The 14,857-nt window shown below is 35.9% G+C and overlaps 1 protein-coding gene across 6 annotated transcripts in view; it reads right to left on the bottom strand.

Annotated features, from left to right (window-relative positions):
* The window catches only part of KIAA0825 (KIAA0825 ortholog), a 358,526-nt gene that overhangs the window by 176,232 nt on the left and 167,437 nt on the right, over window positions 1–14,857 (bottom strand). For all 6 annotated transcript variants that reach the window (XM_074328707.1, XM_074328711.1, XM_074328710.1 and 3 more), the window contains 4 exons: window positions 14,253–14,661; window positions 10,022–10,181; window positions 5,436–5,594; window positions 3,544–3,638 (listed from right to left, as the gene is read on the bottom strand). In XM_074328707.1, coding sequence (XP_074184808.1) covers window positions 3,544–3,638; window positions 5,436–5,594; window positions 10,022–10,181; window positions 14,253–14,661 — 823 coding nt within the window. The remainder of the gene's footprint in view (window positions 1–3,543; window positions 3,639–5,435; window positions 5,595–10,021; window positions 10,182–14,252; window positions 14,662–14,857) is intronic.

Raw genomic sequence — 14,857 nt, 5'->3', positions numbered from 1 at the left:
ACGTGCCCCTGAGAGACAAGATGACACCATCCATGTGAAGAGCTGAGGGAACTGCAATTACAAAGACCCTAAAATGGGAAAGAGCTTGGAGAATTCAAAGAACAGGAAGTAGGCAATTAAAACATCATGAATTGAAGGGAAATGTTTTGAGATGAGGCCGGAGAGTGAGCAAATGGACATCCCTTCCAAAGACTCAGGCAGCCATTTCAAGATTTGTTCTACCTTTGAAGTCAGCACAGAACCAGCTTGTAGAACAAAGACCAGTATTGTCTCACATACCAATATTATTGGCACCAGAAATCTCCTCTTTCATGTGTCTAAATTGTCCCTAAAATACTCACCTTATGAGTCTTTAAATCCTGAGTGACACACCTGGCCTGTAGAGTCTCCCCTTGTTCATATTCTCACTCTTCCAGGGCCTTGCCTCTGACCTGATACTTGTTCTGACCCTCACTATTGGTGTAGGGCTGGAGTCTACCTAATCCTAGTATACGTAACCTCAAATATAACCCGACTACTCCATCTCCCACCTCCAAATTCCTGCTAATCCTTAATGACTTTTACTGCTTCCTTACCTGACCAGATACTAAAACTGCTATATCCTTGCTAGTGTTACTACTTTACTAAGTATGTATTGTATTTTCAACTTTCAAAAATACTTCCATATCCTTTTCCATATCTTGATTACATCAACAATCTCCACAAAGTAGATATATAATTACCATTATTTCATTTTAAAGGTGAGGAAATCCAAAGTCAAATAGTTCAGGTAACCTTCCTACAGTAGGCTCACAACAGGACTAGCCTGAGAAACCAGGAATTCTGCTTTCCCATCTCCAACCTGTTTTAGGGGTGAGGGAGATCTGATTTACTGCAGGCATTGGGGTCTTGAAAAAAGTAAGCCCACACATGGCCTGCTTATTAAATTGAATGTAAAGACCACGCACAAAGGAATTTAGAAATTAAATAGAAAGGATTCCCTACTACAACTTTTTCCATATTTGTGTATTTGAGTTCACTTTTCTTCATAACCTTATGTCTTCAGACATTTGCAGCCCTATATATACACTAGACCATAGTGTACAGATTAGTATAATTATATTACCAATTAAAGAGAGAAAAAAGAGAACAAGTGAGCTGTTTACTTGCTGAGCATATTTGATTGCTCTGGGTTTTCTTCTTTACCTCTGCCTACCTCCAAAGATCATGGTTGTACGTAATAAATTATCACTTTGTGGACCTAGGATGGCACATATAACTCTCATTCTAAAAGTTCAATATTGTGGTCTCATTTTGAAATAAGTATTTTCAGATAACCATGTTGTCAAAAATTCAATGTACTCTTTTTTTTAAAAAAGCAGCATTTTCAGATAAGTCCAAACAAGAGAGTCTTAGACAACATGCCAGAAACTTTTTTTTACCAGTTCAATATTAATCAAGTCTCATAAATATTATCCTGAAAATAAATGGGAAAGTGCTAAAAGAAATTAAAAACTCTCAGGTGTCTTTCATCCTTTGAAAATAGATAAATTATGTTCATTGTAGCTTGTGGTATGTGGTAGTTTGAAGTAGAATGCTTTTCAGACCATTCTTTAAAAGTCTAAGGCTCTTATTAAGATGACATTCTAGCTGTTTCTATTAAAATTCATGACCCTTTTCTAAGAGGACTGTTTTGACCTGTTACTTCTGGCTAAATTTGTGGGAGTTCTTCCACTCACTCCTGTGCATAATATTTTGAGGAAATAGACTAATAGTTATTGACCTAATTGAAATATATTTAAAGTTATTAAACAAAAATAACAATATGCAATTTTAGTGAAAACACAAATTCTCTTGAAAGTCAATGTTATTCAGAGCAAATGCAGTAAGTTTTGAAGGATGTGCTGCCCCTAGAGTACCATTTAGTGGATTGGAAGCAGCAATTCACAAATGAAGAAAACTTAGCAAAATATAATACAGTTAATCTACATAACCCTCAAACTTGCCAAATAGCAGGAAACAAATGACTTACCATTCCTAGTTTATTTCCAGATAGACATTTAACATTGTGTAAACATCAGCGGAGTACAGCATTAAGAATAGAGACAGTGGAAATGCAATGGCTGTGTGCGATGTCAGAGGGGAAGTGGATGGGGGGAGGGGAGTTACCACTGTGTGAGGGATATAAATGATAAATGTCTAACTATTACATGGTTTTGTGCACCTGAAACTAATAAAAAAATGTAAAACAAAACAAAACAAAAACTAGGGAAAAAAACATTGTGTAAACATCATGTAGCCACTCCATGCCTACTCGATGCTCAGGTTCAACACAAGAACAGGCATCTCCTCCACCACCCCCACCTCCTACCTCGTCAACTAACTTTGGGACAGGAAACGCGCCCCTTTAGGGGACCAGTGCATAAATAGGGTGCATTCTGAACTACTGCCTACCATGTGGTAAGCTTCTAGATTGTTCTGTTTTGTCCATGATGATCGGGGTGAATTTCATTCAGGGGTGAATATTAGGAATATCGTTGTGAGCACACATCTAAGTTACAGCTGTTATTGGCAATAAAGCTGCCATTTATCTATTTATTTATTTATTTGTTTGTTTATTTATGTAAACATCCATTTGGGAAATACTGGAATCTCTCTCTTTTAAGATATTTTCTTATATACAAGCATATTTCTCAAGGATGATTTAACAATTCTACTGTGTCACGGTCATTATCTTTCAGGAAAAATGATACCTAATTTTTTTTTTTTCAAAAAGATACAGAAATACATTCTTCCTCACAAAGATTAATAGAAGTCCATTTTCACACATAAATATAAGCAAACAGATAATACTTGAATAAAAAGAGTCGCACACATATATATCTTATGTGAAAATGTGATACTTAACAGAAATCCAATTTATAAAATTTATACTTCTTACTTTTCACTGAAAACTTCAAAGTTATTTTTAAAAAACATGTTAATTGATCCAGTATATAAATACAATGTTTATACTTTTGTGCAAAGTAAACTACATGGGTAGATGTCTAGTCTGAAATCACATCTTTTTATTGGGTTGCCCTAAGGTGTATGTGTATGTGTGTCCGTGTGTGTAAAGTAATGCGCAACTGAGGCTACAGCAAGACAGTGGCAAAAAAACTAGCTGAAAAGCAAAAATTCCATCTTGACAGTTTCACTTATTTGTTTTCCCTGCTTAGACTAGTTGGTTTGGCTTGGCATTTTGTATGCATTCATTAAATTGTTGTAAACAAAAAGCACAGTGTTATAATGACATTCAACTCAATACTATTTTTTACAATATTTAACTATCATACACTCAAAGTCAAAATATTTAAAATTGAGACTAAAGCCAACTAATTTCATTTCCGAAAAAAATTGTACTGCCTTTTGCAACTGTTTACTATGTGAAAACAGCATTTAGAAAGTACACTTCATATAATTTCAGATATATACTAATATGCACTTATCTATATCCTATATATAAAGGATATGTGTACATATACCCATCCCCCTCCACCAGATCCCCAAAATACTCAATCTTACCTGTTTTTGAGCAGCACACTGAAGGTCATCTTATCCAGTCCCAGATAATTTGGCAGCAAGTTTGGCCAATTCCAGTTCCATTTTGCAATGGCTGACTGTTGATAAATGAGAAGACACTATTGTTAGTTATTAATCAGAGTTAATATGATCAGTAAATTAAAGCTCCAGCTGTGATAGACTAACTAAGAAGGAGGGGGGTCCAGAACAAGGACTTAGACAGATAACATCAATCATGTCCACAGAAGAAGGTTTTTATTCCAATAAGACAGCAATTAATGTATAAATCCATTTGGGAATGCAGTCATTATTTATAAAAATATAAATCAATTTCTTGAGTCGTTATTCCTCCAAGTGCTAATGGCGTTTGACCAAGTTTCTCTGAAATGGTGACTCTTTGAAAAGCAAAGTAAAATAATTGGCAACTTTTTCATTTACCAGTTTATAGTTTTTTCAGCACCCAGAAGTTTCATTAAGTAAACAAACAAACTTGGAAGTGCTACTACTCAAATTATGACACAGCTGAACTAAAATGTGTAAATATTAACATTACCTCTTTGATTAAGAAAATGCTTTAAAGGGGAAATTGCAAGCACCTAATTTTTGTTATGTAAGGAACACAAATGATTCTTTTTTTCTCATTTAATAATTTCACAACAGAGGAAGGAGAAAATTTACTGTAAGGATAATCACATATTTCAGAACTGAATAAAACATGCTATTTATGTAATTGTGAGGATAGTTTAACAGCGACAATGGTTATTTATGATTTGGAGCAATCTAAGGCACAACACAGGAAAGCAGCCAAAAAACGCAAACGTATACGATATATTTGGTTTTAAAGTATTATAGATGCTTACACTGTTTAAACTAAATAGTTTTGATAATAAGAGTCCAGGCTGATGTTTAAAATCCAACCAGAACTATGCCCGTCACCTGCTGATTAATGGAGCGCTCCCATCCTGTCACAGAGCAGGAGAATTCTGCCCCAGGTTGTCAGCATTTGAAGGTCTTACTCTACTACAGTATTGATGAATGTAGACTAGGGCTGTAACAGGCATGGTAAAAATATTATCTGCATCCCGAATTAGGCTATTGTTTTAATTTTTATTTTCATCAGCGCTCTAGGTCAAGCAATCCTTCTCTTCTGCCCTGTTAGTTCAAATAGTCTGTCAAGAGGCTTCTCAGAAAAGCCACCAAAAGAATAAATAAAACAAGAGCAACTTTAGATTTCAAATACTTTGGCATAGAGATGATGTTTTTCATATAATTACTAAAACATTCAGCTTATACAATGGCATAATCTGACATTAAAAAATGTGTGGTGTTTATCACACTGACTTTATTCCAAACATCCTGACTTTAAGATTGTTAGCAAATTCATTTTAAATTCAGCAATGTATTTAGGATTATAAAAAAAAGCAAATTTACCTCATGCCACTTAAAAGAGGAGCTAAATGTTCTATGTATAATTGATTTAAAATTATTTTATAATTTACCTGATACATTTGATAAACTGATAAGGATGCCCAGGTATTTGGTAAGTGTGGGTATTAGGAGATGGGGGAGGGGGCGACAAGGGAGAGAAAGACTGTTACAAAACTCCTGGTTTTTCTGCCAGTCTCTAGACACAACCAAACAGATGTTCCCTCCGCCCACGGTGAACTGACCTGGTCAGATGCTAAATTTTACAGACCAAACATATGAATCAGTTTGACAAACAGAAAGAAGGTAAAATAACTTTTTCAAAGTCAATTTGTGCAGACCATGCACATAAATACAAGGCCTTTTGCTTCCTAGGAAAATGCTTATGAGTAAATATTCAAACACAAACCAATTTTTTTCTTACTAGTGTAAAGAAACCATCCATTTAAATTAAATTTACTATCACATACCTGATCTAGCATGTTTTCACTAAACACCTTGTACACATGGAAAGGGTTAAAGGCAGAAGGCTGATCTTCCCCACTCCTCAAGGTTGTTTTTAAAGGTCTGATGGGTAATGGCTTTTCCTCTGAAGCATTCATAGAAAACAGCTGTTCTTTTAAATATGCCTTCAAGGGGGAAAAAAATTACAAGTCGTTGCGGTGGGAAGCATATATTCTCTTAAAAATAAACTGATCAATATCCAAATCTACCTTTTCAGCACATTTTCTAGATTACAGTGTATTACTTGCCTTAGGACAAAATACATTTTCAGAAGAAACCTAGCAGAGTACCAATCAGCTTTGCAATAAACCCATCAAAAACAAGTTCACCTAAAATAGAGGATAGATTAGGAAAGCATTTAACAAATTCTCACATAAGGAACGTATGCTTCATATGTCAGAATCTTTTTAATAGGCGTTATCTTGTCATTATTTCATGTTAACATATCTGGTTACCAAAACTTAACTCAGGTGCATGACTACTCACAGTATAAGACTGCTTATTCATTTATTAAGTGTAGTTGCTACCTACTCCTGCTCAGCAGAGCACAAAGTACTCTGATATTTCACTATAAGCGGCCTCACCTATGTAGAATTAATTACAATGCACGCTCCTAAATTCTATTTCCATGCTGTAGCCTAAAAAATATCAAGTCAACCCTCTGAATTTTACCTCATTGTCCACCCGTAAATAAATCAGGTGAATAATCCTAATCTACTTTATAGGACTCTTTCTGAAGAACAAATAAAAATGATGGAAAGTTTCCTATAAACTATCAAATGTTAACTCTTAATAAGCACATCATTTAATAAATAAAATAAATGTTCTCCTAATTTTTTGTACATCACAGTGTAATTTTTTTTCTTCACAGTTAGGATTAGGACTAGGTTCCGAACATTAGAGCTGAGAAGGATTTCAGAAGTTTTCTAGAAAACCTTTGTTATGCTAAATCTGATGCGCAGATCAGCCTAATCAGCCTCACCTGGGAGCTTGTTAGAAAAGCAAAATCTCAGGCCCCAGCAAAGCAAATCCGAATCTGACTGTTAAGATTTCCCAGGAGATTGGTAGGCACATGAAAGTTTGAGAAACTTTAGCTCACACCATGTTCAATGGTTGGCTCTAAAAGGTCAAGAGACAAGCCAGAGGTCACTCAGGGATGAGGGGTAGAGTTGGGGCAAGAAGCCATATCTCTGGTCTCAGTTCACTGTGATCTTTTTCCCTGTGCCTCTCTAACTTCATGAATAGAGAACGCCCACTGTAGGTATTGTGAAAGGCAAGTTTCAGATCCCAAAACCCTTAAAAATCAAAGAAACCACTACTTAAGCAAACAATGATAGTCTTTTCTTAAACTTGCTCTTTGCGGATCATATCTCTTTTTAAAAAAATCAATTCTACGGTATTTGACTGATTCTTACTAAATATTATTAGATAATGATAAAGCCATTAGAACATAATTTTATGCCTAGATTTCGATTTCTGAACAGAAACAAATTTTTTCTCCATTATAATTTCTGACAGTAAAATTTTAAAAAGCATTAAAATGCTCTCCTTTCATTAGAAAACCTACTATGTTTTGGCTATTAATCTTTTTCACTGATTTCCTTTTACATGACTGTATTTTGGCTTGTTTGTTTGTTTCCACAATTCAAAAAAACAGAAAGTGCTCTGTTGCAAGTTGTAAACACAATGGTAGTGTTTTGTCCCTTGTTAATTTCTCTGACGTCTCTGCTACTATATTGACACTGGTCATTACTTCTTCAAAGTCTCAGATTTTCTGTGGCATTGCTTTAACCAGATTGATTGCTAATTTGGTATATTTCTTTAGGAGAAATATATTCTTTGAATATCCTTTCTTGAACACCTTCCCTATGCAGCTACAGCAAAGCTTATTTCTCTACCCAGCGTTTTTCTACTTCTCTCCACAGAAGAGCTCCACCAGTCTCATGATCTCAACTGCCATACTCAATGAAGACCACCAAATTTGCACTCACGGCCTCTTTCATCTGGGCTCATGGCCAGGATCTTCAACTACCATTTGGACTTTTGTGCCCAGACATCTTTCCTTTATCTCGAAGACAAACATTTTTAAACTCATTTTCTCTTACAACTTTGCTGTCTCTCAAAGGCACACGCATTCTTTCCTTCACCTAGGCCGGTGCCCATAAACGCTTCTGTATTTATATTACATTTTTGAATATTTATTTCAAATAGTAGCACATCCGAAAGTGCTGAAGACTCAGAGTGCTACTGATCAAATGAACAAATTTCACAACGGAAATTCACCTCCAACAGAAGGATAGCTCACCGTATAAAAGCAGCCATGTATATTATAACAGTCACTTAATCACCCTGGTGTTGTTATTGGGGTTTATCGCCTGCGTTCTTTTAGTAGTCACAGAGTCTTTGGTTCTAGGGTCACTGTCGTGCGGGAGACCCTGCTCGCTGCGCCATTTGCCGTGCGGGAGATCCTGCTCGCTCTCTGCTCCCGCTCCCCATACAAGAACGCAGGATATGGTGAGGCCAAAAAGGAACACCCACGGAGCCATAGGTAGGGGAGTCATACCACTATATTCTCTCTGGCGGCACTATACTCCCACTGGAAGCTGGATCCACACTGTCCGCAAACCGCCATCCACGCTTGCCAGCCCAGCCGCCATCTTCTTGCTAGCCCCCATTCTTCTCTCTCTTCCCTTGCTAGCACAGCCACAGCAGTTATATTAGTGGCCAATGGCTCACTGGTTACAGCTGACGGCCAACTAGCCACAGCTGATGGCCATGCAATCACAGTTGATGGCCATTTACTACCTGAGCCAGCACCTGTCTATGTGAGGCTGAGAGCCTGGAAACTACTTTCTGGGGCTCTGCCCCCACAGTCACCTTAAATTATTACCTTGGGACACTGCATCTCGCTGAGCACAATAAACCACCAAGTACTTAGCCGGACATCCCATCTGATAGACATTGTCATAGCGGTAAGCATATTCAGTTGTAATGAAAGAAAAATCATAACTTGGAACCAACTTGATCAAAATGTGGTAATGCCTCAGCAAAGAATCTTACGTACAATAGATCTCAAAGCATACCTGTTTAGAACAACTGCCTCAGAGTTCCACGACGGGAAGATAGCCTTGGGTTTCCTAAATATCCAACTTAACTTTTGTTGATTTTGCTTATTGGTGACTACTGCTCTTTTTTTGTGTTATGGACGTTTTAAAAAGAGGACTAGTCTATCAGTATGTCAACCTATACCAGTCATTGCTGTCCTCAGAACTATTGAACACCATTTTACTAAGGATCTGAGTGAATCCTACTGCAATTTCTGTTTCTCCGTAGTCAACAGATATTTTGGCCAATTTGGGTAGCCAGGTGGACATGTTGATAAAGACCATGACTTCCCAATGGAGGTCTTTCAATTAGTCAAGGCCACTAGTTGAAATGCTTGAGTTCCCCAAACAGAAACCCCAAACAATCTGTGAGGGATCATTAGCAAGCAAGAATAAATAGGTTTATTACTTTGTAACAATTACATACTGAGCTCTAGCCCCTTAGGTGATGCTTCTCAGGTGGTCATTGAATACACTGTTATACAACTTGTGTATTGACTGGTTGATTAGCTCTTGAAAAGACAGATAACAAGATTTACTTGAAGTAACTTTCAGAGAGGTAATAGTGGGAAGAACATTTATATAACGCAGTTGTAAAATGCTGTGATAGAATTTAATTCACTCCTTGGAAATTTATGGTTTTTAAGGCCTACTTCATTGACATAAAACACTCTATCTTCACATTATTCATGTTATACAGTTTTAATATTCCAAAAAACTCATTCATGTGTTTGTAAATATAAACATAATTCTATTCACATTAGCTGTCACACTAATTCAGATACATGTGATCAAATTAAAAACCTGACTGAGTCAACTTGTATTGTTTTAAGTAAATAATTGAGATACCTACATGCTCTTTACAGTTTTTTGCTAACACAGCAGAAACATGCAAGGTCAGGGGCTTAACCCAGCTGAGAGGTGGACAAGCATGACACTGGTCCTAACCAGTGTCTGTGCATTAATGCCTTTTCTTGGGTTAAGCTAGTTTGCTCCTGAATATGGTTCAATATTCTTCTGAAGTTTTCTCATTATGTAAGAAATCTCCAATTTCACCAACACAAGTGGGATGCCTACAGGAGATGAGCTACATCTCTCTTCAGGAAATTCTTCATTTCACAAACACTAGGTTTTAACATCAGCGTAACAGTCACAAACACACAATTCCCAAACTATACCTCTAGTCTGTACGATTCAGAACTGAACTGAGTTGATGAGCCGTGTTATTGTTTAAACCATATAAATAAAACCTACATTGTTTCAGTGAAGCTTTTGCTGTACAAATGCAGAACAGCCGGGGCTGAATAGATTCTATTAATAATGTAATATTGAGTTTGGTATTGACTTTAAGAAGTATTATCACCTCCTTGACTAACCCTTAGCTGCCAGCAGACGCTGCCTCAGGCCAGTACACACCTAATTGCTCGGTAAAAAGGCCGTTTCCCTACCTCATTGAGCCGCATGATGTGATAAATTTGCCTCAGGTACTCGCTGCCACCTGGTTTGTGGCAGATATCCAGGACCATCATGTTTATTTTCTGCTCAGTCAGTTCAAGAGCAATATCTCCTTCTTCTAAGGCTGTGCTTTTCTCTATTGTCATAAATGCACTAAATACAAAGAAAGCATATATGTATCAATGAAAAGAACTGTAAAGATGGAAAATAATCAAAGAGACTGAGTGTGGAGAGTTGATGTCTCATATTCAAAGCACTCATAAAAACTTCACTCAAATAGATAAGACTTCCCAAACCACTGCTGTTCATATAAACAGTGCCTTAGAACTAAGCACCTGAAAGCATTTTTAAAAATTGAATCATTTCTTTTCAAACATTTCTTTATTGCATTTATACTCCTATCTATAAAACATTTTCCCATTACTGCAATTGTTGAAATTGCTATAATCATGGGATGAAAACAAAACATTTCTTTTTAAGAACATGTAAGAAATAATTTGTATTTTCTCTTTGAGGATAAAAAGTATCTTTGATGCCAGAAATAGCTTTGGTTTTCTGTCTTTTGTAGATTCCTCTTTACACCTGTCTTAGAACACATAAAAGACTAATTAAAGTGTCAAAAGAGGGAGCCTATTATGCTAAATATAGGTTGGCTGCTTCCTGGCAGTGTGCTTACCACTGGGTATTTTAAATTGGCCTTTTGACACTTGTTGCCTTTTAAAAATATATGCCCCCTCTCCTGTTTCTTCTCCATAACACATACTTAGCAAAAGTCACTACCCTGATTATTCTTCTAGGAAAAAGGTCTATTATCATCACTACACTGAGTATATCCAAGTTATATTTATGAAACATATCTTTTATAAGACCTTGTATGCTTATTATTGATTTTAAACATTATTTACATAGTAATAATAGATGGCATAAATAAATAAAAAATTCTCAAGCTATGCCAGTGAAAATTAATCATGATAGTCAACTTTCATCATATATATTCCACACTAATTTTCCTATTGCAATCGCTATTAGGATCATGTTAAGCTTTGCAATCTAAATATTCTTAAGAAAATGCATGGTTTGCAACTGTTTCCCAGACTCAATGAAATTTACTGTGGTGTCATCAGCTATATACTGCAGTTCATTACTGAGATTTTGCCATGATTATAAAATTAGTTCTGCTAAGAGTCAGTGCCGCTGACCTGAAGACTGAACTAAATGATACCCAGCTGCTGGACATTAACTTTTATATTGTTTCCACATGTAGCTTCAAAATATCTGTCTTAAAAAAAAAAAAAAAAGAATTTTACGATCATGTAAGCCTTGCTAAAAAATAAGGCAAATCCTACGCTTAGAGATTTTCATTAGTAAATAATGAAATTAACAAATAAAATAATCTTTTTTCAATAAAGGAAGTTTGTAAATATCTTGAAGCTGCATATGAGCTGCAAGCAAAATTTCTTGTCAGGTTTTTTGGAGGCTGACATTGAAAAAGTTGAGGCCCTCTGACAAAGGAGTGCGTCAGTGTCAGCCCCTGAATTGTATCCTTTCCTGTCCATCACTGTGCAGGTGAAGCAAATGATTGGATTCAGTCAATGCTATGATTAATGAGTTCCTCTCTGGATTTGGGACTGCCTATCAATCATGTCATTAGGGAGAATGTGCCCTGAAAGAGGCAGACCTTAGCCAAGGAATAACTGCATTAATCTTAATCTGTATATGCACCCAGCCAGCCAAGTCAGGGTCACCATGATGAAAAACAATAATCTTCAACTCGACAAATTACTTTGCAAAGACAGACATTTCTTTACTTTTTGGGCTGTATGTTCTCCAGAATCTAAGTTGACTGTTTACAGCTTGAGTGTTACTACAAAGTGAAGGTTATTTTAATGAATAGTAATGCTTCCTGGCGGTATGCAAGATAAGCAATGCTTACAGCTGCCACCCTTCCACTGTGGTTATTTTCACAATTTCTGTAAAAATCAAAGTTAAATCTAGATGCAAGTGAAAAAATCTAGCTAAATGATATTTAGTAGTTCCAAGATAATCTTCATGGAAAATTAACGTTTCTTTTATCTTAACAGAAGAACTATTTAGTTTAAATGCTTACATTCTCATACTTTATATTTATATATAAAGCTTCACCATATATACATGGTGAAGCTAAGACAACTCTCCACCTATATACAGACATCATGGTTTAAAATACATTTTCCTCATGGTATAGAGCTATGAAATACATGATCATCGATTTATGAGAAATATGTAGAGATGGAAGTTTACTTGCATATCAGATAATCAACTTGAAATCAAAGTCAAGAAGAAACATTCCTGCAGTACCCAAATCCTAGAAGAAATGACCTGAAGCAAGTTAATAAGCCAAATTTAACTCTTTTTCAAATAAATGTAATAAATAACTTGAAATCTTGATTTAAAATATTGATGTTATTTCAGAAATTGAGAAAGACATAGCATTGTGCTAAGTACATAATTACATAATATATATTCAGAATCTTTGAGGGCTGTAAAACATTTTTAAAAATCAGCAATTCTTCATTTTGGATGAATGTTGCAACAGAGAGCTGATCAGCCAAATATTATTAGCTAAACAACTCCCTACATAGGACATATCAGATGTGTTGGTGCTGTTTATAAAAAATGTAAACTTTTGAGGAAACAATTTTACTTATGAAATACTGTATGTAGCCCCAGGTGTATGACTGAGACATTCTTCAAACTGATCTTACTGCTATAAGGGCTCCTAAACCATCAATATTGTAAATTTAACTTTGTGACTATACTCAGATCCACTATCTTTACTCTTCTTTTTTGCTCTCCCTTTTATAACCACTGTCAGAGATAATGACATCTGACCTTAATCTCTTAGTCATTGGATTAAATAAAGCCTATAAATTGGTATCAAATGCAAATGTAAAGATTACGAAGGTCACTGTCAATGTTACTAAGCTCTTGCCTGACTGCTATGGTTTTTCCTCCCCATAGGACGTCCCACAAGTATATTTCTAGAAATCAGTATGACAAGACCAGGAAAATCATGATTACTGACACTTCCCCATTTGGATTAATATAAATTCTTACAAATTAAGATAAAGCAGTAGAGTGTTTGTTATCCTAATACTAACCAGTGAGTTCAATGTATTTTAATAGTTTATAAATAAAAAATGCTCAGTACTTCTAAGCTTGATTCGAGGAACTTTATGAATGTTATTTAATTTTTCAAAACAACTGTCAGGTTGGCATTATATCTGAAAATGAGACTTTGTGAGATTCACCACTTGCACAAGATGGCCCGCTTACAAGGCATTTGTATTTGCCCATCTGATTCCAAAGTCTGAGCGCTTTATCACTACCATGTACTAGGAAAATTAACAATATATAGTCATTTCAGGCAGAAAGTTAGAATAGTATCTGCTAGCAACATGAGTATATTTTTAAAGACTGGGGGACAGTGTGTGTGAGTGGTGTAAAAAAATAAACAATAAAAAACTGGCCTAGTGATCTTAGACCATATGAACCATAATTCCTTTATCCATATCATGCAATTCTATACTGAAGACTAATTTTAAGACAGAAGGACTCTATGTACATATTTAAATTCATCAGGGAACCTTAAAAATCTCTGCAATACCACAAATCACTTCGCTCTTGGTGACAAACCTATGAGAAGGCTGACATTTTCATAAAGAAACAGCTGGGTGTGTTTATAGCTTGAGTGTGATATGCCCCAGTTGCCCTCTGGGATTCTTATGTTACCAGATGAAAAATGTGTACCTTTTTGACAATCAGGTACACAGAAAGCAATAAAAAGCCTTTTATATCCATTAATTCCTTCTTAATTTAATCTCCATGCCCAATCCATTTACAAAACGCTCCAGGCTATCCACTAGATACCTGTTTGCACACTGAAAAGAGTGAAACCAAATTCTCCTGGGTTTAACTACTACCCTTTTAATCAGAAACCTTAAGACGGTGACAAAATAAGTATAATGTTGCAGTGTATCAATGGGGTTCAAATTTTAATAAGACAAGGAATGTCTAACAATCTGGTTTTTAATGGAATACTTATCTTATTTCGACATTCATCAAAGTTCCCATGAAGTTACCAAAATGCTGCCTATCTTACAGTATTTTGTTGTTGTTGTTTATTGGAGATTTTGTTATTGAATGTATTTGGTGAAATTTAGTGAAAGGAAAATACTACTTTACCATTCAGTGCTCAATTTCCTTGCTTTCAGCAATTGGCATTCAATCCAGTTGGGTTTTTGCTGCTCAATGCTCTGTATGACCTTTTGGGTCATTTGATTAGGGCTACTTGTCTGCTCTCCCATGATGCTTTCCAAACACACAGAGATTAAACTGAGTTTCTCTTTACTCCATCTGTCAAGGGAGGCACCTGTTAAAAGTTCCACAGTGTTGCCATCCTCGAATATCCGACATATAATTACAATCAAGTTCCAGACAAGCAGGCTAGCTTTCTTCAAGTCAACAAAGTTTTTTGACATTTTTCTCTCAGACAGAAAAAAGAAGTATTTAATTGGGGGAGGCAAACATGCAATCACCGTAGGTAACTTGCTGATTACAATAGATACTGCCTGAGCAGCAAGCCTTGTGAAGCCTGGGGAAGAAAAGAAAGAAAAGGTATGATTAATATTAGCATTTGCGTTCCATCACTGTGTTGTTTGGAGTGTTGTGTGGGGATGTCTAACTTTTGTGGAGGAAATTGTTGAGAAGAGCAAGTGCTTGACATATTCTGACAGAACTCTACTAGGGTCCTTACAGTACTGCCTAAAATTTCCCAAATGTGAAACTTA

Source organism: Rhinolophus sinicus, linkage group LG03 (genome assembly GCF_036562045.2).
Source record: "Rhinolophus sinicus isolate RSC01 linkage group LG03, ASM3656204v1, whole genome shotgun sequence".
Taxonomy (NCBI): Eukaryota; Metazoa; Chordata; class Mammalia; order Chiroptera; family Rhinolophidae; genus Rhinolophus; species Rhinolophus sinicus.
Note: the sequence above shows the minus strand (reverse complement) of the source record. Positions and strands in the feature narration are given on the sequence as shown.